The sequence below is a fragment of the Camelina sativa genome, chromosome 12 (assembly GCF_000633955.1).
Source record: "Camelina sativa cultivar DH55 chromosome 12, Cs, whole genome shotgun sequence".
NCBI classification, from domain to species: Eukaryota; Viridiplantae; Streptophyta; class Magnoliopsida; order Brassicales; family Brassicaceae; genus Camelina; species Camelina sativa.
Window position 1 is genome coordinate 7,957,148 of NC_025696.1, and position 24,475 is coordinate 7,981,622.

Below are 24,475 nucleotides of genomic sequence, written 5' to 3' on the forward strand. Positions count from 1 at the left end.
TTTTTTTTTTTTTAATTGTCGACAAAGTTTCTTGCCTTTAATTTGTGTTGTGGAATCAAAATCATTGCAATCTATAACCTCTCCCCACTAATAATTATATAAATGTTTACACTTCACACTTGTAATTATATTATTTTACTTACTATAATCTTGTGATTAATTTTCTTCGACGAATGGTCTTCTCTTTTGAATGTGAAGTATATATATTTTTATTAGATTGTGGATTACTTAAAAGTTAAAACCATGTTGATTTTTAATTAGTCCTAGTAATAATCAAATTGTCATAATGTTTACCAAAAATCAAATAAAATGTCATAATCACTAGATAAACACCACATGGATTGGAAGAAATCAACTAAAATGATAAAACTGTGAAGTGTTGTTGGTAACAGGTGTCCAGTTGGATTAAACTTACATTTTTTTTTAATCTCTTTTTTTTATTGGTCAAACTATTTATTTATGTATAACACTACTCTGTTTTATTTTTTTAAGTAAGCATTTTAGTGGATGAGTTGATCCAATCTTAAAAACATCATTAAGTGTAATCTAAAAAAAATAGACAAATGCTAATATAGTGGACGAATAGTTTGGTTATAATTAATAAAATAGTGTAATAAATAATCAAAAAAAAGAAATAGTTTGGTTTTAATGTTTTTTCCAATTAAGCAAAAGAAAAAAAAACACATAAGTTTTTTTTTTCTTTCTGTCTTCCGCTCTCTACGCATTTAGCACGCTGACGACGAAGTTGAACAAGCAGCAGAACCAGCAGAAGAAGACAAAGCAAGCACGACGACTCTGTCTCTCTCTCTCTCGCATATATATCTTTTGATACGAGATTCATCTGTCCTCTTCTCTTTCAATCAATCTCCTCGGTGAGTTCGTCGTTTTCGTTTTACTTTCCGGAACGATCTCCGTGAGCTGTATTCATTCTCCTGATGGATTTGAACTGCTTTTTTTTTAGACTTCTTCAATATATGTTTTTTTTTTCTTCCTGTCAATCACTTTGTCTGATTCTAGACTCTTGGTTTTTTTTCATGGTTCTTTTGTGCTGATTTCAATTTATCTGTTGGAATTTGATTGCTGCCTTGGGTTTTAGCTTAAACCCACAATTTCAATTCATTCATAACTGTTTTTGTTTTGTTGCAGAGACAATTTCTAAGATCGAGCTTTTGACATATATCAACGCTCGTCTACTTATATGGGGGAAAGTAATCATCTTTTTCCCCCTTTTATGTGTCTTTTGTTATCATATTATTAGTCATCAAAATCTGTACTTTACTTAGCTCTAAGCCTATAAGTGTAGTTTAAAGATCATGAAATTGTGTCCTGTTTTATTATACCCACAACAAACTATGATTTCTTGGATTAAGGGAGGAACCATGGCCTTGACTTTATAGATGAGACAACAACACTGTGTTAGACTGTCCTTTATCATATCCATGTATACTAGAGTTTACCATCTAGTTTCTCACCTCTTTGGATTTTTATCTGTTGATTTTGCAGCTGTTAAAGAGAGTGGAGATGCCAGTTCAGAGCTGGTAAAATCCATTGGTGATAATAAGCATGCCAGTCTCGTCAGACCAGCTGCCAAATATTACTCTGCTCTTAAAGGTACCAACACCTTTCACTACACAAAACTCATTCAAGATTTACCCTATTGTCATATTCATGTATGGAACTCCTGCAATTTTTTTTTTTTTTGTCTTTTGCTTACCTTTTCCATCAACTAAGAGACATTAGCTGTGTATGATAGATGCTATGGTTTGTGGGAAAGGAAGATATACACTTGTAAAAGATGTGGACGAGGTAGAAAGTGGAGCTTATTATGACAAACCTCTTCCATGCTTTGGTTGTGGCATCGGATGGTTCTCGTGAGTATGACAGTATTGTATTCTTTTCCTAGTTTAAGTCAATGCTGCTTCGCTATAACCGATTCGTTTATTTACTTTCTATCTCTCTTTTTCTACAGCTTTCTCCTGGGGTTTTTGTTCCCTCTATTGTGGTACTATGCGACATTTCTCTATTTCGGAAACTACTACCGCAAGGATCCTAGAGAAAGAGCTGGCCTTGCTGCTTCCGCAATCACTGTAATGACCCTTCTCTCTTTCTCTCAAACTCGTTATCACTTTACAGAGGAAATGAAGATGAAAATATATGGTGTGATGTTGCAGGCGATGGGATTCTCCCTCTTGCTACTGGTGATTCTTGTTTTCAGGTGGTTCTAGTGGGTTCTTACTTATACCGTCAGTCATCATATACCATAGTCTTGAGAGTCCCATACTGGCGAAAGGAATATAGAGGAGGGACTTAGATACTTGTCTGTACATTCATATATATACCTCATCTTTATACTCAAGCTCTGTATCATTTTCTTCTCGCAATATACAATTGTGTACAAAGAAAAGAGAAAAATCAATACAATGAAACAAAATGGTTGTTTCTTTCTTTTGAGCTGATAATATGAATGTATTTTTTTTTGCTTCTTATTAAACCAAATGTTTTTAAATGAGTAAATTAAGGAGAAAAAAAATAAAAATTATGGAGGATTTAAAAAAAGTAAATTTGTAAGTGTAATCAAATGATTTAACAACGTATATAAATAGCGACGAATACGCGCGTCAAGACTTGTTACGAAATTTCCTGATTGGCCCAAAGCTGAAGAGAAAAAAAAAAACTAAGCATCGAAGAGACGAAAGATGAATAAGTTTGGCGGGAAGAAACCGACGGGAACACCGTCGCTAGCGATGTCAACCGTCGTCGTTGTAGCCTCTCTGCTCGCTGGAGCATCCGTCGTTCACAATATATACAAACCTGATCTTGTAAGTTGTCTTTTTTTCTTTTCTTATAACGCATGTAAGGTGTTCGACGAAATGTCTAGCTGCGCCAAAATTTGTTTAGTTCGCACTTTTCTGTGTAATGCTAAATTCTATGAATCTCCGAATTGAGAGAGATGATCTGATATTCAGTTCCATTATTACGTTTGTGTTGCAGAGTTTACCTCAGATCGAAAGCGATGAAGCAGATAAGAAGGAGGACTCTGGAAACAAAGCTTAATTCTCTTGGTGAGTTTAAGTTCTGCCATTTCTGTTTTTTTTTTTTCAGACTCCTCTTGAGTTTGAGTTATGTCCTTAGACCTCTGTGTTATGTATGAATAAGTTCATTCTCTGGATCATTACATTTTGATCCATCCACGCGATTGGTGTTGCAATAGATTGCTAATTGTGGATTTTTCCCCCACACTGTCTAGTTTTTGCAATAACTGGCCCATGATATTGAATTATTCGTTTCCTACTGAATAACTATGATTAGAAGAAATAGACGAGGTTTCGAGAAAAGAACATGAGCTTTGTATTTAAGTAATGAATTAACAAGCCAATTGGTCATGATATTTTATCCGATAGCGCACACTATTTAACGAGTTCAACCTATCTATCATTTCGTGGTTTGCCTCCGATCATCTTTGTAACCGGATTCAAACGAGGTCAATATACTCAACTGAGTCAACTCCATCATTTTGGTATGTGAACTGAACCATACGACTGATAGATACATTATAAAAATGCCATCTTCCACTATATACATGGACTACACTATAAGTGTGTCTATGTCATTATTTACAAATGTGTTCAACAAAATTGAACTGAAATACAAGGAAAACGAAAAAAAAATCTATGATACAGATATAACAAAACAAAACAAAACGTGTATACACAAGAATACGATTTTACCCTCACGCCAAGCATGCAAAAACCAATGTACAAAAACATTCACAGTTAAAAACTACATGTATGTAACAGTAGTACTGAAGACGGTTTTGGAATCGTATGTAGACGATTAAAAACACAGAACACACACCTAAGCTAATACCTTGGAGGAGAGAAATACGCGGAGAGTGGAGACAAGAGGCGTCGCGGGTTGAAGAGGGACATGTGTCGCGGGGAGGCGATTCCGTCTATTTGACGGTAATCAGAGACGTTGATGAAGCCTTGCCTCTCGTCTCCACGGCCAGTTCTCCTCCCCGGAGAAGGGCTCAAGCCGTACTTGACGAGCTTACCAATTCCCCACGACTTTTTTTTGGTCGGAGTTTTCTTATAAGACTCCGTCATCTTCTCGCTCATGTACTGCTTCAATACTTCCAATCCTTGTTCCACCTATTGTAACAGATTATCAAATTTAATCTGTGTCACAAACTTACTTTATTTATATTTATTCGTGTCTCTCAAGTTTCTTGTACTCATGCTAAGTTAGCTTACACATAATATATACAACACCTATTGAAATAATATATATTCAAATAAATATCATATTAGGCGTTGCTTAACACACTATAGATTATAATGCTTGTGAAACAAGTTAAACTATATATAATATTATCATTTGTTGAATGCCTTCTATATATAAAATTAGATATATAGATTATGTTACTTAATCATGATATGTATAATTAATTTTGTATATATTTGTATTAGCCTCGTCGTTCGGTCACCAGTAAATTTATTACAATGCATGTTATTGACCAAAAGAAAACGAATGTTATGAAAGAAAATGTACATACCACTTCAAAAGGTGGGGATATGAGGGGATTGCCCTGGACGGAGAGCTTCTGAATGCGGCGGAGACAGCCGAGGGAGTGTGGTAAAACCGTAATTCCATTGTAACTGACGTCAAGCTCCACGAGAGATATCAACAACCCGACGGAGTAAGGCAATGTCGTCAAGTACTGGAAGTTCTGGCTGACGTTAAGGACCTGAAGGTTCACGAGGTTCTCTAGATCCTCAGGGAGAGAACCAAGTCGGTTTAGCCGTGCGTCAAGCACACGCAGCGACGTCAAGTGGCTAACGGATTGTGGTAACTGGATGATCTTGTTCGAGTTGACGGAGAGCTTGGTCAGATTGGTTAGCTCGAAACCTATCGCGTCTGGGAGCCTTGTAAGCTCGTTGAAGTTGGCGTTCAGCTCTTCCAGCGATCTGCGCGTTTTGTTGCGTTTCGCGTTTGTTGTACATTACTTGGAATATATAGATAATAAGAGATTTGGGATCTTACCGACAATCTTCGATAGTTTTGGGGAGAAACTGGAGATAATTTCCGGAGACATTAAGAAACTTAAGCTTAGAAAGACATCCGATGGAGTTTGGAAGAGTTTTGAGCTGATTGGAGTGCAAATCTAATGCTGACAAATTTAACATTCTTGCTACTAGAGATTCCGGAATTTTCTGCATGAGAAATTAAATTTCTGAGTAATACAATCTTAAGTTTTAAGTGAGACACAAGTACACTACACTATCTTCAAACTCGATTATAATCTTTTACTTTTTTACCGGTTCATCAATCAAAATATACAATTTATATATCTTTTGATGAGGTTAAATTTTTCCTTTTATCAAGACAATATTATACTACTATTCGGTGTAAGAGGACAGAAAAGTTTAGGATCAACTCGTATTTAATGCTATTTCATTTGATACTTAGTATACTTGCGTATAACACAGCTATGTAACGGGGAAAATGAACACCTGTGGCTTAGTTGCTTATGCACGCGCAGACGTATGAGTAAATAAAAACGAATATGCTTTATAAGGTTCGAGTTGACCTAAGTAATTTTTTGTGTAAACCATATTATATATCGTGATGCAAACTCACACATATTTATTATATATATGGCAGATATTTTTATGATTTTAAAGTTCTAGTAAACAATTTCTCCAGTACTTCTGGCAAAACTTGTTTTATCCGTAACCTCTTTTTTTTTTTGTCTTGTTAGAAATATAATTAAGTTTTCCTTTCCTGAAACAAAACAGGAAGTGACAAAAGATCGCAGATATATATAACATTGACTAAACAACATGATTTTCGCTGTTTACTACAAAATAGTGTATATATTATGATTCTGACATATGGAGTTTATGTGTGTACACATTCATCCTTTAGCAATATTTTGTCTGATTTGATTTTCTAACGAATCATGCATGAGAAGTTTCCTTGCTTCACTTTCTCTACAATCTTTTTAATTTATTTATTTTAGTTAACGACAATCCCTCGTGATTTAATTAGAACCCACAAGGCCACAACTTTAAATTAAACTGGTTAATCAAAACGCCTTAACTAATTATTATATCCATGGTTCCTTGTCTTTTGAGTAGTCTCTAAAAACCAAAAAAAAAAAAATACATATATATCTAAGAGTCGACGAATAGCTCACGTAATTGTAATTTCATTTTCTCAACTTAAGAGCTATATTATTTTCACGTACGTTCTTTAAATTGCTAAATTATTATATCGTACTTTAAAATATATTTATGAGCTAATTATGAAAAGACCATGTTTTCAAAGGTACTGTGGAAACATATATAGAATTCAAGTACGTACTTTTGGTATTTTTGTAATTAAAAAAAAAGTTATTTCGGTTACAAGTTGTTGTTGGGGTTTTAATAATTTAAAATATTAATGAAGAAATATGGCTATTTCCATAAGAAAAAGTGTTTATTTATTATATCAACGATGAAAATTCAAAACTATTACGAAGATATTGATCAGACATAAGTATATTACCTGAATATTGTTGTTGGAAAGATCGAGTTTGGAGATTGAAGCTAAGTTGATAGAAGAGGCAGAGAGAGATGCCAAGGACATGCCGCTAAGATCCAGAGTCTTGAGACTCTGACGGCGATCTCCTTTTTCAGCCGCCGCAGCAGCTGCACCACCGTCAATGGCCGACACACTTCTCCTCGTCATAATTTTCTTTTGTGGAGTATTATTGTTTAGTCCCCTCTTATTGTAATTCTTCATCATCGCCGTCGTCGTCATTGTCATCTGATTCATCTGCTCGTAACCCATCATATCTTCCTATGTTTATGTGTATTTGCATGTATATGTGTATACACACACACAAAAGTATAGAACCCACAAATTAAAGAGAGAACGATGGGGAAAGAGAGAGCGAGAGAGAGGTTGTGATCAAGATATGTGTTTTATAAATGAGTAGAAACTGTAACCTATTTATATATATGATGATAACTGATAAAGATATTGAATAGAGAGAGAGAGAGTTGAAGATTGAAATGGAGTTGAAGACCGAGATGGAAGATATGTACGGATGATAAGAGAGGGGCTTGGCGTTGAAAACTTGAAGTTCTCTCTCTCTCTCTAGATTTTTTTTTTTTTTTTTTTTTTTTTTTTTTTTTTTTTTGTATTGAGTAATGAGTATATTAATTTATCAATTTACTTTTTGGCTCTCTCTCTATATCTTTTATATATCCAATTAAATGGTTATATACAAAGTAAAACTGAACCTAACTTTCTTCTGGTTATACAAAAATTAAAAAACTAATTTTCAACATATCTTTATGTGAATGTTACATAAGAGCTAACTACATATAAACAAACAATCATGCATGTTTCATATTTGAAATTTCAATTTCAATACGTGAACTATTTTAATTCAAATATATAGCATATATATTTAATTTGATTGCTTGCTTGCTTTGTATTTTTTAGTTTGTTAACGTTTTGGCACACACACAGAAATTCCAAACAATTGTAATAAATAAATAAATAAAACATGAAACAGAAAACGTTAATACATATATATACTTTTTTTGATTCAGATTGTAATAACCATGTGCGAAGCGAGGAAATTAAAATTAGTCAAATGATTAAATAAAAGCCACACATTAGAATTGAATTCGTGACTAACTGACAATGAAACTCAGAAAATTTACCCCACAACAAATTACATACAAACAAAAGTTTATAGATTTGATATAGGGGTCACACAGGTCATTTGACCCCACTAATCTCTAAAGTGACTCCGCAACTATAAAATATATAACCACCACCTATGAAATTAGATACTAATATATAGTACTATAAGTCTATAAGTTAAAGGATTTGTTAGGACGATATTTTTGTTAGAGACTTGTCATCTATTTTCTCGACATTATAATACATATTCAATTGTTAAATACATTAAACTATGATCAAAAGATATGTCCGAGAAGGGAAGTGAAGGTACGGCCCCGTAAAGCTGTACGCCACGTCATCAACTTGAATAAGTCAACTTCTCTCAAAAGGGTTGACTTCAATTTGTACCGCGAATCTCGCATGTCGCCACCCGATCTATTATTTTTTTCGTTTGTTGAAAGAAAAAAGCTAATCAGATAAATTTTGAGAAATATATTGTAATCATATCTAAGGTTTTTTAGTTGCACCGTCTGATTTATATAGTTTTAGTAAACTTGGCGGTTTGCAAAATATAATTAAGAATTCTACAATTTTGATCATATCAAATCCATGTTGACGATTATAGAATAATGTTAACTCAGGGATAAACATTAATTCTTGGAGAATGTAAATAGGGTTGTGGCAGGTATATACCTGGTTGGCTGATTCTTGGGATATTTTGGCCGATTTTGAGATACGTGAAACTCCTTTTTGCTGGCCGATGTCTATTACATATATGATATATCGATTATCCAAAAGCAAATACATGAACATGTCCACATGCCGTCCATATATACCACGTACCCTATCCATGCATAGTACGTACGTATACTATTGGCAGTTTATGTGTTTTCATCAGTTGAGGATAATCATCAAATCCTCTTCTTATTTTTTATTTATGTCTTCATGAATTACGTCAAATTTTGAAATTTGAAACTAATCCATATAAAAGTCACCGTATGACTTCATATATCGGGGACCAACAGTTCTTTTCAACAGAAGAATATGGTGATTTCATAACCTTATCGCATTATATATGTTTGAATTTTGCATTTTAACAAGTTGCCTTTTTTTCTTTTTGGTGTCAATCACAAAGCTTTTTAAATACAACAATATTACTAGAAGCCAAAGATTAGTCTTAATTATATAAAACCCACCACTAAAACTGATTATAGTGTATAAAACAAAAGGCGAATGAGATGGGTTTAAGCGCCCACAGAAATATGAGCACATGGGAAATGGTATACGCCAAGCTACCATTAAGTTTATTATTCTCCTCGCAATTATGGTTTAGTTTTTGTTGTGTCTATCGGAATTATAATAGATTAATATCGCTATTTGTTCTTATGCAATTCTAATAATTAATGATCTCTACTAGACCGCAATGTGTTCCTCCTCGAGAAGATTCCAATTAAAAAATACGTGACATAATTTTCTTCAACAGCTACGGAAGTTGACCGTAACTTTTTAAAACCTTTATCAGCATTTTATAAAATTAGAGATTTAATCTTTGATAGGAGAGAGAGCTTATATATATTGAAAACACACATTAAGCTGTTTATCTATTCTATTAGTTCCATTATATTTAATTAATTAAGTAACCGCTGTTTATTTGCTACTTGCAATTAACTTTGCAAGTATGTATATTTTGCTTGTAAGACATAACTACCTACCCACGATATCTTTAATTAGCCGTTGATTTGTCATCCAATTAGTTTATAAATATCTTATTTTAATATCATCTACAAACTATAAATGATTAAACCACTTGATAACGATGTGGAAGAAACTATCTCGAGACTAAAACGGTATACATCAGGTAGAACAGGAGTTCCATTTGAGTGAATACAATTTTCCATTATAGAGTTTTGATATATTTTGAATTTTGTCTAGTATATATGGTTAATTTACACATTCACTTATAAAGCTCTTATCCAACGAAAAACAGAAATGCAAAATCTGTAGTTTATTTTTCATACATATAGTCAGAGAGAAACATAATTTAATTTTATAGATAATTTAATTTTATAGATATTCCATAGATAATTTAATTTTTATAGATAATTTAATTTAATTTTACATATAAACATAATTTAATTTTATAGATATTCCATACTTCATGTTATATAGAAGTGGATAGTACTATCATCCAAATGAAAGATTAAAGTAGATGGTTTTCTTTTCCTTGGAAGTGAAACCAAAATAGAATAATTTTCTAAAATGGGAAAAAGAGAAGAGAAGAAATGGTAAATAGTTGACAAACAAAAAAAAAAATAACTGAAATGCTTTTTATTTTTTTTGATGAAATGTGTAATTGATTGATCGAATGGGAAAAGTTATGTACAAGAGGAGAGTTTGGCTAATGCTTTACAATAAATTAAAAGAGTATCCATAGGTTATTCAAACAGGTCGACAATCCTTCAAAAGCTTCCCTTGACAAGTGGAGAGACCATTAACCATCGCAGAAGCTAGAGAGGAAATCCGATTCCTGACTAGTCTGTCAATACATTTAATCATCTGAGGAGGTGACGTGAAGCCCTTAGCATGAATTCTTGTGTTCCGCTCATTGCATAGATGATAAATAGTAATCTGAAAACACAACCGGAGAAGTATGTCTTGCTTTGCCCACACCACATCGCTCCAACCCATTAATGGGTTATGAGTACGTAGCTGATCCCACGTGGATCTCGTGGAGAAAAAAATCTCTGAAATCACCCTCACCATGCTGCCATAGAAATGTATCAGGGCCATGCAGGTGAGCTATGATCAGTACCATATGTGCAGGACGTGTCCGTCTCAGTCTCCAGCCATTAGGACCCGAAGCATCCTTAACCATCGTATGAATCGGAATACCAAGAAGACGTGGCCCTGCTGGACCAGTAAGATCAATGAGCCTAACCATAGGGAGCCACTGATCCAGCCAAAAAGATAAATGCTTATTAGTTATTACTATCTCTTATTTGTTAGCGGGTTTAAGTATTGTATTCGTCTTTGTACTAAACTTGGATGAAGTAACATAAAACTATTGTGAACAAAAACGTTGAAATGCTTATCCACAAATAATAGCATAAATTATACTCCTTCCGTTCTAATTTAGTTGTCGTTTTAGGATTAAATTTTTGTTTCATATTAGTTGTCGTTTTAGATTTTCAATGCAGATGTTTGATGAATATTCCAATCTTATCCCTGCTGTTTTAAAGTTTTAACCAATGAAAAAATTATAAAATATATTAATGAAGGGCAAAACATAAAATTTAATAGTTTCCTTAATCTGTGTGCAAAAATCTTAAACGAAAGTTAAACTAGAACGGAGGGAGTATAACTGTGACATGTCTCTAAAGATGGAAATGCTTATCTATAAATAATAGCTTAAATATCACCGAACCTTGATGCAAAGCAACTAATCTTTTACAAAAGTAAATTCTAGAACTGTGATATGTCTTTAAAGATTTTATATTTGTAGAATTTAGTTTTAGTGTTAAGAACTTAAGATTTTGAAATCTCATAAAAATTGTGGAATCACATTTAAGAATCAAAATAGCTAAAACCTTGTTGTTTAATCAATAAATAGTGGACACAAATTAGAATAATCTCTTGTGAATTATGAGCCACTATAAATATCCATCATAGATTATATATTTGTAAAAATGAATGTCTTTATAATGTAACATGAGCTAGAAATGAAAACAACGAAGACAAAAGTAAAACTTAAACATAATAAACTTTATTTAAAAAAACAGAACCACTTATTTCATCAAGGCCATATTTATTGGGGGATCACCCCATGTGATCTTAGTCTTTTTAAAATTAAAATTTAATGAATAGTACCCATAAGATCAGTCCAACTGATCTTGAATAAGATCAGTTCTTCAACTGATCTAAAGGTGACGTGTCACCTGCTAAACGAAAGTTGCGTTTTATTTTTTCATTTTCTTCGAAAGTTTCGTTTTTATTTTTTCTTCTTCTTCTCTCGCAAACCTCGAGCAGGCGAAACGGCGAGATTTTTTTCCCTCACCGTCGTCTCCTCTGTCCGGCCATTGAAACACCGGGGCGACCGTCTCCTCGTCGACCGCAGCGATCATCACGAAACGACAACGTTTCGAGGAAGAAGAAGAAGAATATGGGTTCTAAAGTCGATAAAACAAAGAGAGCTCTAATCGGAGCTGGTGGTCGGATCCTGTTTTACCCAACTCTTTTTTACAACCTCGTCCGCTTCAAACTCCAGTCTCAGTTCCGATGGTGGGATCAAATCGATGAGGTCTTTATATATTTTTGTTAATTTGATTTCCTGAGAAAGTGAGCAAGTTCCTATTTTGAGTTTCTGATCACTAGNCCGATGAGGTCTTTTGATTTTTTTGTTAATTTGATTTCCTGAGAAAGTGAGCAAGTTCCTATTTTTAGTTTCTGATCACTAGATTCTACTAGACTTTTTGCTATTGAGATTCAAAGGACATAACTTTATAGCATTAGGAAATAGGAATCTGAATTTGACTGGAACGTTAAGCAATTTTGGTGTTAAAGGTCAGATTTTTCAGACTATCTTAAAGTCAGGATTGTTTCTGTCTGTGTAGTTATGCAGTAGACTGTTGAAATTTGAGCTCTTTCTTCAAATCTTTCTGATTCATAAAGCTTTTTTGTTTTTGTTTTGTGTGTGTGTTCAGTATCTTCTGATGGGAGCTGTTCCATTTCGTAAGGATGTTTCGAGACTAAAACATCTAGGTGTTGGTGGCGTAATCACTCTTAATGAACCTTTTGAGACTCTGGTACCATCTTCTTTGTACAATGTAGGTTCTTCAATCCCCCCTCCGAAGTCTTGTGTTTTTAAAATCCGTTTGTGGAGTATTTTGATGATTTCAAAATTGTTTTTAAAGGCTTATGAAATGGAGCATCTAGTGATACCAACATGTGATTACTTGTTTGCTCCTTTGATTGCTGACATAACTCGAGCCGTTAACTTCATTCACAGTGAGTGTTATGTGATGTTGTGCTTCTCTTTTACCCTTATTTGCATTTGGTCCGGTTGCTTACTATGTGCATTCCCTTTTTATGTAACAAGTTACTGAATCAACCGTTTATTCGGTACTAAGTAGAGTAGTTATGATGATCATATCTCACCTTTCCCTCATGTATTCTGCATTAAGTAGATTAGTTAGTTCGATGGTATCTAGCCTTTTCTTCATGCGTCAACCCAATAATGTAGCTAGTTTAGACAATTCAGGCTCTGTGTCTGATCCCGAAACTCCTGGTTGCTGCAACCCAAAGACTCTGCTTTTACTTAAACCATCTGATGATCTTATGGACCTAATAAGCTTTGATGATGAACGAAAAACTAAGAATGACAAAGACTGCAGTAATGAAGAGACAGACACTGCAGCTCGTGGTTCTTCATCATCTGAGTAGGTTTCAGTAATGGCTAAGTATGTATCTTTTGTAAATGTAATGTTTGACATTCAAAGTTTGGTTGAGTTGCAAAATCTTTTGTAAATGTAATGTTTGACATTCAAAGTTTAGTATTAAATATTTTTAAATTATTTATTAAACATTAATCTATGTATTTATTAAATATTTTAAATTTTTATAAGAATATTATATTATTAAATCTTAAGATCTTATACATGTTCTCCCAATAACTAACTTCTTAACAAAAGTTCTTAAGACCTGATCTTACAATATTTTTACAATATTTCTTCTCTAAGATCACCCTCACCTGATCCCCCTATAAACATGCCCTTATAGCTTCAGTTTCTTCTAAAACTTTGTCCTCCGGTTTGATCTTTGTTGATCTTATGAGATTTACCATGAACCTCTTGATGATGAACCCTAAGTCTTTTCTTGCTCTCCTGGTTAATATCGCTCCTACAATGAAATTGCAGATGTGCATGCAATATTTGTGATGTATCAAACAAACAGTTGCACTTGAGACATATAAATGAGGCGTCATTTTGGTAGGGTAGGTTGTGTATCCATTCTACGCTTTCATTATCGTCAGTGCCTTCGCCTTCCTCGTAATTAACATAGTCGCCAGTTTCTAGATCATAAGACCCAATCATTTTGTGAATTTTCTTCACCAGCGAACCATCTTTGGGAACAGACATCTCATGATGGCAATTTGAAGATATCGAGTCTTGTTGGAAACAAAAGTAATCGATGGGATTAGGGGTGAAGGTTTGATAGCGTTCATCAAATATATTTTGAAGCTGATGAGATGTAGAATTCCAAATGGTTGGATTAGAAGTATTAAAAACTTGAGAAGCTGCAACAAAATCTGAGATTTGAGCAGTGCAAGGCATACGGAAAGGGGAAACCATATTGCATCTCATCTGATGATCAGCCATACTGGAATTGTTGATTCTTAAAGACGATGAAGAAATTTGTGAATCATGACAACAAGGATAACCAAAAGATGGAGGAAACATATTGGCATGATTTGTGATATCAGGAGTAACGAAGATATTGGACTGGTGGTGATTCCTCAAATTTGAGTTATTTTGGATGGGAACAAAAGCATTGTGGTTCACAGTGTAATCACTGTAAAGATTGAACTCATTTGGGACTAAAGACATCTTGAAGAAGAGAGTACTGTGCTTTACATTTATGCATATCTATCTATTTATATTATTACCTACACCTTACTAAAAATGCTAACTTAGAGAAAAAAATACCAAAAGAAGAAATAAATTTATGCACATAAGGAAACAAGTATATCATGTTGACTGTCATACAATATCTTTCTATGAAAATATTTAATTACTTATTTTTCTATATTTCTAAATGGAAGGTCTCTATTTCAAAAATGTATATGTATTTCTTACTTATTTTGGTTGCGTCAGTTGTAGATAGTATAGATATCTTTCTTTAGTTATCTCTATTTCATCCCAAGTGACAAAGAGGGCGGTCGAAGAAAACTTCACAATTTCTTGTTTTTGACAGCTGTCGGGTCTTCGTCTCGTGTTATAACGACTCTTTTTGAATCATAATAGTTGTCCTTATCTAAGGTTTGTTTACGGTGGGATTTCTCACTGACATTATCTCTGGTTGAGAACCGATGAATTTTCTCCACACTATTTGTATGAAGATAATCATTTGGGTTTTCGATCCTAGAATCAAAAAGTCAACTTTCTCCTTTGTAGGAATTGACTTTCGCATGCTTTGTATTGGTCTCTTACTTTCGATGACATATTGACATCCATGGTATGATGATGATGTTCTCTCTTTCTATCGATTGAAAATTTTAGTTATAATGAAAAGAGAAACTATGATCACAAATCGGCAAAGACGCGTAAATGTGATCCATAACCATTTCAAGCAACATTTTAGTGTATTGATTTAATCAAAAGTGATGTAGAAAGCATTTAAGAGTTTCATGTGTTAGCCTTTTGCCAATATACAAAGAGGGTACTTAACAGATATTATCAATTGTATGTAATGCTTCAGTTAAGAAAGCATGATCCCTTCCATTTTTTCATCACAATTGTATTCGATTTCTTTTACTTGTTTCAATGGTTATTTTTGAATCATTCATGTAACATTTTAACGATAATATAACTGCTAGTCGTTAATATATATATATATTATATTTCATCAAAGTGATAAGTTTAAATTAAATTTAATATTTTTTATTAGAATTATTTTGTATGAATAATAATTATTATTGGAACCTTTTTTGTTCAGATATATATAAGTTAGCGAGAAAAAAATATGTTCAACAATATAAATAAAGACGCCTCCAGCCTAGTCCGGACATATACGTTCTATAAGCATTTTCATAATGCTTGTGCATCTTAGTATCAATAAGGGAGTTGACAAACCCAATGGATAGAAGATTGTTGCAAAGTTCTTGATACCATACGCGAGGAGCCTGTTTTAAATCATAAAGTGTTTTGTTAAGATAACACACATGATGCGGTTTAGCGGAATCTACAAACCTAGGAGGCTGGGAAACATAGACCTCATCAGTCAATGTACCTTGCAGGAAAGCGTTGTTAACATCAAGTTGGCATATGTCCCAAGAGCAATTCACAGCGACCTCCAAGACAGTTCGTATCGTCGTTGATTTCACGATGGGACAGAAGGTCTCAGAGTAGTTGACGCCTTGCTGTGGGTGAAAACCTTTGGCCATAAATCTTGCCTTATACTTGTCCACGGAACCATCTGGAAAATATATAGTTGTAAACACCCATCTATTGCCAACAACATTCTGTTATTAACATTTTAACGATAATATAACTGATTGACATTAAAATATATATATATATATATATAATCAAAATGATAAGTTTAAATTACATTTAGTATAATTTTTCTATTAAGAATTATTTTGTATGAATAATAATTAATATTGCAACATTTTTTGTTCAGATATATAAGTTAGCGAGAAAAAATCTGTTCAACAATATAAATAATGACGCTTCACGCCTAGTCTGTACATATACGTTCTATAAGCATTTTAATAATGCTTGTGCATCTTACTATCTTAGTATCAAAAACATGATCAAAACTAAAATATAGTGACCTTATATGATTTGAATAATATTTTCATTCAATCTTTAAAAAAAAAAAAATAGATTATTAAATTAAATGATAAACGATCAATTTTTTTATTTGGGAGGCGTATTATCACACTATTAAATCGTTGTATTTGTTTCGTTAAAATTAGTATTTTTTTTTTTTTGGACAAACATTTCGTTTAAATTAGTAAAAAAGTGCTTTTTATTCAATGAGAATAATTGTTTTGTCAATGATCATCGGATTTAGCGGACCTGTTAGGTGAAAAACAACACGATCCAGATGATGGCATAGACGGCCCATATTGCTCAACACATCCAATTTGAAACCCCCAAACGCTTTTTTTTGGGTTCATCTCTCTCTCTCTCTTTCTCTCGCGTTTACGCATTCGAAAACTCAAATCTAAAATCATGGCGGCAACAAGCGATGAGCAGATGAATTCGCTTCTTTCAAGTTTCGATCAGATCTACGAGGTGATGAATTTTCGTATCGAATTCTCTCTTTCCCATCGCTTCTTCGCTTGCTGCTTCCACTACCATTCTCAGTTCTGTATCGTTTCTCAATAGTAGAAAACTTCAAAATCTAGTCTCGATTTGAATTCGATTATGAGTTATCTTCATCTGGAATCAAATCGATTTCTATCACCTTCTCTAATCGAACCGATTTTGGAAGCGAAATCTGAAAATTTCGATCTGCTCATGTTGTGAAATTAAACTATGCTATTCTGAAAATTTTTGGAGTTTCCTTTGATTTGATTACATAGCTCACGATTTTGTGTTTATCTTAGGATTATAAAAGCGGATTGAATGAGATCAATGTTTACAGATCAAAGAACAATGTTGATACAAGCAGAAGAGAGGTTCTTGAGATTACTAACAAAACTCTTAAAGAAGGTTTGGTTGATTCTGGTTTAGTTTTAGCTTAAGTATTTGTTGAGGTATCTAAATTGTTTTAAACTCGAATTTGGAATCTGCAGAGAACGAAAGGCTGAAGAAGCTTTACACAGATTCGCTTAGCAATTTTGCTGATCAGGTTGTTCTCCGCTTTTGTAGTGCTTCCTTTTGTGATAGAACATAACAAAACGTTCTATGTGTCTATGGTTTGGAGATAAATACAGCTTCAGCATCGTACTAAGTGTCACAGCTTGAAAGAAGAATTGAAGAGAGTGATTGATGAAAACAAAAGCAAAGAACATGTGAGCTTTTTAGATTTTTTATACTTGGTCAAAGAATTTTTTCTTTGTGCTTTGAAACTGAAGATGATGCTTGGATCGTTTCTAGTTTTGAGATATTTGTAAGCTGTGGCAGGAACATAGGAATGCTTTTGAATCACTTAGGCAGAAGCATGTAACAAAGGTTGAAGAGTTAGAGAACAAAATCAGGTTAAAAATGCCCATTTTACAACTGTTAATGTATCTGATCTTTTTGGTTAACTACCACAACTTTTGTGTACAGGAGCCTTTTGGTTGAAAAAGCAACAAACGATATGGTAATCGATAGGCTTCGCCAAGACTTGACAGCTAACAAATCTCATATTCAAGCAATGTCTAAGAAACTGGATCGAGTAGTTTCTGAAGTGGAATGCAAGTGTAAGACTCGACCACCTGACTGACCTCCAATTGTACTTTTAAGTTTGTGTTTTCATTACGGTTCCTGATGTAATAGTTTGATAGATAAACTCGAGATTCAGGATCTAAAGGACTGCCTTCTAATGGAACAAGAAGAGAAATATGATATCAGTAACAAACTTCAGAGTCTCCAGAAGGAATGTAAGTGTTTATTCCTCTTCACTAACTCAGCGTCCGGAAAAAGTGATAGATTGGTTTGGTTTGATCAGGTTTCATTAGCAAGAATAAGAGTCCACATAACTTCTTAAGTCAGTATGTTGTAAAACTAATTACTGGTACCTTTATATATTATTTGCAGTGGTTATTAGTAGAACGTCAATAGCTGAACAGCAGAGGGATACAAATTCAAATCGACAGGTAGAGACATTGAAACAGAAGCTAATGAAACTGCGAAAAGAGAATGAGATCCTTAAACGGAAACTATCTTCTTCATAGAACAGCCAGGAAACAGACACTTAACCGTTCTGTCTTTCAACGAGTAAGTTCCATGAACCCAAAGCACTTTCTTTAAAATATACTCTTGTGGATGATGCAGTTGAAAACATACTCCAGAACCTATAGTTGCCATCTTAACAGGCATATATAAAACATGAAACTGAATAAACCATACATATATTGCTAATAGAAACTTTAAAAAGACTAAGTTATTTTTAATTCAGTTTACAAGAAATTGGACTCTTTAAGACGGCATTATCCATTAACCATTGTTATCCAAAAAATAATAGATTTAAGAAGAGAGTAAGCACACAAAAACAAAACATAGTCAATGCAACACGAGATTCAATATTTAGGGAAAAGTAAACATTATACCGGAACAAGCACACTTTCCGATTTGATTTGTAAGAAAAGCACACAAAACATATGAATGATTCCGCCGGATCTCTCCATGAATAAAAAGTAATTAAAAAAAGTGTAGAATCAACGTCCGTTGTTGAAGACTCTGCAGTTTCTCCTGATCTCACCAGAACGTCCCGTAAGAACCTTAATGGTGCCCATTTTCACCATTGCCTGAGCGAATCTCTGTCTAAAGAGTGCATTGCTTGATGCAAAACTCGACACAATCCCACGGGTTGATCTATCGAGACCCAAGTTTTGGTCAATTCTTAGGATTCCTCTTTGACGTCGGATCTCTCCATAGATTGCATTATCCACGATAAATGGAGTCCTTTGGTCCAAAAACACTGATGGGTCATTAGGGGCACGACATGTGTTCCTCAACCTAGCATTTAATGTGCGGTCCATTGAAGGGTCGGCAAGCCTGTCCTGGAAGAGACTGCAATGTGCAACACCGACGCTGTGGCCACCACCAATAAGTGTAACCATATCGTTCACATTCATACCTTGAGCTGCAAATAACTGGATCGATGCGCCAACCGGTATTGTTGGTCCGGGCAAGTTGACGTCATTGGGGCTTGACCTTAATCCATCACGTCTTCCTGTTGGTACTGAGAACCTTGGACCACCAGCTAATGCCACCGAGTCTCTGGTGGCAAGAGTTACAATGTCTGCGCATGAGACTGTTCGAGGGCACGCAGCCTCGAGCTGTCTCTTAGCTTCATCAATGACCTCGTATCCTCTCACGCTTGCATTTGGTCCGGTGCTTTTCTCTGATGGCCTTCCGGGTCTTGGGTCGATCAAGAGGGAAGCATCACAACCCTACACAACCATTTAAAACATTGCTTGATTAATGTTATGTCTCAATATTAGCTAGCTTTTGATTTCTACATGTCTCAATATACATAAACTAGGAGAAGCTTACTAACCCTAACAAAGCAATCATGAAAATGCATACGAAGAAATGCTGCAGTAATGGAACGGTCACGGCGGAAACGGTTGGCAACAACATTAGCAACGATAGATTCAGCGCGAGGGCATGAACGGCCGTAGAACCCAAATCGAAGCTGCGCTAAAGCAGAAGGAACAAGGAAACAGAAAAGGAAAAACAAAGCTGTGATTGCCCTCATTTCGTATGATGAGCTAGCTCTTACTTTCCCCCTGTAAAAACTTAGAAATACTTGTGTTATTTCTAAGTTTTGGTGATGCAGTTGTTCGTGCCCGTTAGATGCATATTTATATGTAAATTTGGAGACAAGACATTGTCAAAGCGAATGTTTCATTTAGAGGACGTGCATAGGGTAAATGTGGATACATTGGAAATTGATGGTTGAAAGGAATATACATTGTAGTAGTTGTTCTTTGTTAATGTCTTTTAAAAAATGTTGAAGTTCGTCCTCCACACGTCAAAAGTTTGATACTGGCCAACTTGGAATATATTTTGAACAATTTGCGTTCAATATATTCTGTCGATTTCGGGAAAGGGTACGTACCATTTCTACTTCGAGATGCTGACTCATTAAGATATGCTACTGTTTTGTGATACCTTTTTGGATCCATTTCAGACTTTTCAGTCTTTCAGATATATATAAAAAAAAAGTTGTAAAATAAAATTCTGCAAGAATTGGTTCTTGTGGTACACGAAACTAAAAATAAGATGGAAACAAATAAAGGTAAAGGCAACGAAGATTTGATGATTAGACTTCATTAGCCCATTCAATTTACATTCACTTCTAATGAAAAATCTATTGTCCTTTGATACTTTTTCTCCGGTGGTGAAAAAGCTTGTGAATCTTCCTAGGCTAAAGATGTCACTAAGGTTGATACATAGGTTGTGCAAGTGCAACAATAGTTGATATCAGTATTTATAGTCGTACATTAATTAGGTACCGTTTCTACATATATATCACAAAAGATAAGTATGAGTATCTTCCTAAGCTAAAAGATGTCACTAGTGAAGTTTTGTGAACCAAGAAGTAAACAAAAAGCAAACCAAGTGAATAATGTAATGGAAAAAATGTCGTTTTAATCATGAACTTACACAAAAACGCAATTTAAACCATCAACTTTGCCTGCGGCCATTTAAAACATATAGTTGCAGTTGACTCTCTAATAAAACATGAAACCGCATTGACCAGGCCAAAAACCCCAGGTCAAAATTTCGGGTGACGGAGCAATTAACACCCGTTAACCCCCGTTAACCCCGTTAGCTCCTCTGTTACGCTGTCGTTAACAAATCCGTTAAAACGACTCAGAACCGAAGATAAATCCCTAAATTTTCATCTTCGTCAATTACATCCCCAAATTTTATTTTCATCATCATCTTCGTCTTCTACACGAACGAATCGAGTATGAGTTGCAATTCAGGACAATCGAGTGGTGAGAACAGAGGACGTTGGTGCCATGGTTTTCCTTCAAAATGTCATTGCGGTTTAGACATCGCCATCTACACATCAAGCTCGAAACAGAATCCAGGAAGACCTTATTTCTGTTGTCCAACTAGAGGAGATGTAAGTGATTCAGATATGATTTTGTGCGTGTTTTTATAGTTATGTAATTATAAAAAATATTTTGTAAAAGCAGGACCATTTGTTTAAATGGGTCGAAGATGGTGTCTATGAGGAGCTTGTTGAGGCTTTACCTAAACTGACCAACATTGAGAGCGAGTTAAGCAGTGCCAAATCTGAGGTTGCTGTCCAGATTGATGAGTTAAAGACTCGGATTGAAGTGTTGATGGATGATGCAATGTTGAGCAAAAGAGAAATTAAGAATTGGAAATTGATTGTCAAATTGTGCTTGGTGTGTCTTTGTTTAACTTTCATTGTAATAGTGATCCTAATGATTATAACCAAAAAACCAACAATGCATCTTGGTTACTAGTGTGTTTGATGTTGTGTTTTTTGGTGTTGTATGTTATATGTGGCTTTGGTAATGATAAACTATGTCTTTGCTTCAAATAAGAGAGATTTATAGTACCAAAGTGAGTTTAATAAAGAGAAAACATCCAGACAACAAACCATGATAAAACAGTAGGTTGAAACAACAACAATCCATTCTTCACCCAAAAAAAAAAACATCACATTCAGAAACCTTAGGAGGAACACTCAAACCATGTTGCAAATCGACCTAGTCCTTGTCCTTGGGATCCTTCAGCTTCCCCGTGGGATCCTTGATTAGTTTGTGATCCAACTGTCGGGCCTTGATGAGTTTGTGATCCGTGAGCTTGCCTTGGAGGTCCTTGATGAGTTTGTGATCCGTGAACTTGCCTTGGAGGTCCTTGATGAGTTTGTGACCCAACTGGTGGCACTTGTGATCCGTGAGCTTGCATTTGGGGTCCTTGATGAGTTTGTGACCCAACTGTCAGCACTTCATATCCGTGAGCTTCTAGTTCCTAAATCATTTGATAACTTGAGTTATAACATATCCATACATGATTTATGTGAGGTTTACGAAAAGAAAAACACAACATACCTGAGTTTTCTTCGGTCGACCTCTTGGTCTCTTTGGTACATTAACTAAGATAGTTGCATTCTTACATGCTTTCTTGTTGTATCCTTGTTGCAAACAATTAGAGCATGTCATGATTCTTTTTTCTCGAGACATCCTTGAAGTAGATGAAGTAGTTTCATTCCTTCCTTTCCTCCTTGCGTAGTTATTTGGTCTTCCTCGGTTCGCTTTTCTCCATGGTGGTGGCAAGACAGGCAATCTATTCAATCTAGGCCACAATGGCATCCCCTGAACAGGCATAATACCATCCCGGTATGTTTCTCGCCACCGTATCTTTGTGTAGTAATCACTGACATAGTCCTCAACTTTCTCTTTCTTTCCTATTATCACACATGCAGCATGAATACAAGGGATTCCAACCATCTGCCACTTCCTGCAACCACAAATTCTCTTGTCCATATCAACCCTGTAAGTAACACCATTCGAAGATACCTCATGAATATTGTGTCTGGCCATAAGTCTCTGGCAATTTGCTGCCCCAGCTATCATTTTCTCAATCTCCGCATGTGCTCTATTGGTAAACCTTGTCTTGAGCCTGTCAGCTATGAGAAACCGCTTAGCATTTCTGACCATGCATTGCCTCCTAATGTCCTCTAGCAAATCCAATAAGGGCTTTTTCCTGGCCTGTTTGATAATTCTATTGAAGGATTCACTCAGATTGTTAAGGTTGTCATTGCAACATGTACCAATCTTGAAGAAAGCTCTAGACCATGTCAGTGGATTCGTTAGCTGCAGGGTTGCATAAGCTTGAGGGTTGTACGCCTTTAGCTCTGCCATTCGATCAGCAAACTCTCCTGTCGTGTAGGCACGTGCTATCTTCCAAAACATCCTTTGTAGTTCTTGATCGTGATTGTCCTTCTTCCAGTTATCCATAATGTGCTTATCACACTGTCGATGCTCAGCATGTGGAAGAATGCTATGTATAGCTTTAACTAGACCCTGCAAACAAAAATAAAGACATTTGTTAGACCTTACATTTCAAGCAAACATAGAAAAAAAACCTTAAACATATAATGAAATTACTAACCGATTGTTTGTCTGAAATTAGAGCTATATCTGTCATAGTTTGAAGGCCCAAACTTACTGAGAGATGTCTCACAAACCAGTCCCAGTTATCATCATTTTCAATCTCTACCACAGCCCAAGCAAGAGGAACAATCCTATTGTCTTCATCTCTACCAACTGCTGCTAAAACATGACCCTTAATATCCCATTTCAGAAAAGCTCCATCCAATCCTATGATGGGTCTACAAGTTTCTTTCCATGAATCTTTTTGGGATTTAAAACAAATGTATAAACGATAAAACATTTGTTTGCTTCCAATGACTGGCCCAGGAATTGTCTCTATCTCGAATTCGGACCCTATGTTCTGCTGCAACACCTCTGCTTGATAATCCCATATCCGTGCAAACTGAGATTCGTGACTTGCCTTTCTTGTCTTCATAACTTTGGTCTTCGCCTTTGCACACTGGTCTGGTGTCACTTCCAATTTATATTCTCTCTGAATCTCAGCAGCCATCTCGTATTTGGTGATCTTTGGATTCTTTCTCAGCCTTTCCTCAAACAAAAACGCAATAGAAGACGCCTTCAACATCTTCGAATAGCCTGACCTCACACATATATGCTCATTGACAACTACTCTTATCTGCATCTTATGCTTCCTCTTCTCATATGAACAATAAACTCTCCATGGACATGGACGACCATCATCATCAACATAACAACATTTTGCACCAACCATAAGAGCTTCGGATCTATATAGTTTGATGTCATACCTTGTCTTCAATGAGTACATCAACACAGCAAGCTTAAATTCTTCAGGAAAGTTGAAAGTTTTCTCCACTGCTAACAAAGATTCTGGATCGTCAACATCTCCATCACCCATCCCTTCATTGTAGTTGTCTTCTTCATCTTCGTCATCCGATGACAAAGGATCTGGAATCTTGTCATCATCCCATACATCATCACCGCTGTCAAAATCTGAACCAGCTCCTTCTCCCCTAACAGCCTCGGGGAAGTCTTCCCTGATGTCTACATTAGCAACTTCATCAACATTGAAACCACCGTGCACTTCTTCCTCTCCACCGTGCACTTCTTCCTCTCCACCGCCTACTCTATCATCAACACCATCGAAGTCATCATCACCGTATACCATACAATCATCATCACTGTCATGTTCCACTTCCACCTCCATATCAGAATCTACTTCCGGTTCGACAACTTTTTCTTTTCCTTTCCGTCGTCGTTTAGCTCGACCTTTACCTCCGGCAACAGACTCCGATA

The 24,475-nt window shown here is 35.1% G+C and overlaps 5 protein-coding genes across 6 annotated transcripts; 3 read left to right on the forward strand and 2 right to left on the reverse strand.

Moving 5' to 3' along the window:
• LOC104730806 (60S ribosomal protein L18a-like protein) lies at positions 665 to 2,456 on the forward strand. The gene is made up of 6 exons (XM_010450028.2): positions 665 to 872; positions 1,147 to 1,208; positions 1,504 to 1,611; positions 1,754 to 1,871; positions 1,970 to 2,087; positions 2,172 to 2,456. Exons 2-6 carry the CDS (start codon positions 1,199 to 1,201, stop codon positions 2,223 to 2,225), a joined length of 408 nt encoding a protein of 135 aa, XP_010448330.1. The 5' UTR covers positions 665 to 872; positions 1,147 to 1,198; the 3' UTR covers positions 2,226 to 2,456.
• LOC104730808 (plant intracellular Ras-group-related LRR protein 8-like) lies at positions 3,548 to 7,128 on the reverse strand. The gene is made up of 4 exons (XM_010450029.2): positions 6,550 to 7,128; positions 5,044 to 5,213; positions 4,556 to 4,967; positions 3,548 to 4,151 (listed from the first exon to the last, which is right to left on the reverse strand). Exons 1-4 carry the CDS (start codon positions 6,835 to 6,837, stop codon positions 3,861 to 3,863), a joined length of 1,161 nt encoding a protein of 386 aa, XP_010448331.1. The 5' UTR covers positions 6,838 to 7,128; the 3' UTR covers positions 3,548 to 3,860.
• LOC104730809 (putative dual specificity protein phosphatase DSP8) lies at positions 11,606 to 13,250 on the forward strand. Of its 2 annotated transcripts, XM_010450030.2 has the most exons (3): positions 11,626 to 11,977; positions 12,381 to 12,503; positions 12,938 to 13,250. In XM_010450030.2, the coding sequence occupies exons 1-3, from the start codon at positions 11,840 to 11,842 to the stop codon at positions 13,022 to 13,024; spliced, it is 348 nt and encodes a 115-aa protein (XP_010448332.1). In that variant the 5' UTR covers positions 11,626 to 11,839; the 3' UTR covers positions 13,025 to 13,250. The 2 variants fall into 2 exon arrangements, with proteins under 2 accessions (XP_010448333.1, XP_010448332.1); XM_010450031.2 differs by having other exon boundaries at positions 11,606 to 11,977; positions 12,381 to 13,250.
• Positions 16,537 to 18,498, forward strand: LOC104730811 (protein At-4/1-like). Its single transcript, XM_010450032.2, has 8 exons — positions 16,537 to 16,697; positions 17,012 to 17,117; positions 17,201 to 17,256; positions 17,342 to 17,419; positions 17,532 to 17,605; positions 17,679 to 17,812; positions 17,897 to 17,992; positions 18,150 to 18,498. Exons 1-8 carry the CDS (start codon positions 16,635 to 16,637, stop codon positions 18,284 to 18,286), a joined length of 744 nt encoding a protein of 247 aa, XP_010448334.1. The 5' UTR covers positions 16,537 to 16,634; the 3' UTR covers positions 18,287 to 18,498.
• LOC104730812 (peroxidase 44-like) lies at positions 18,530 to 20,012 on the reverse strand. The gene is made up of 2 exons (XM_010450033.2): positions 19,615 to 20,012; positions 18,530 to 19,507 (listed from the first exon to the last, which is right to left on the reverse strand). Exons 1-2 carry the CDS (start codon positions 19,813 to 19,815, stop codon positions 18,770 to 18,772), a joined length of 939 nt encoding a protein of 312 aa, XP_010448335.1. The 5' UTR covers positions 19,816 to 20,012; the 3' UTR covers positions 18,530 to 18,769.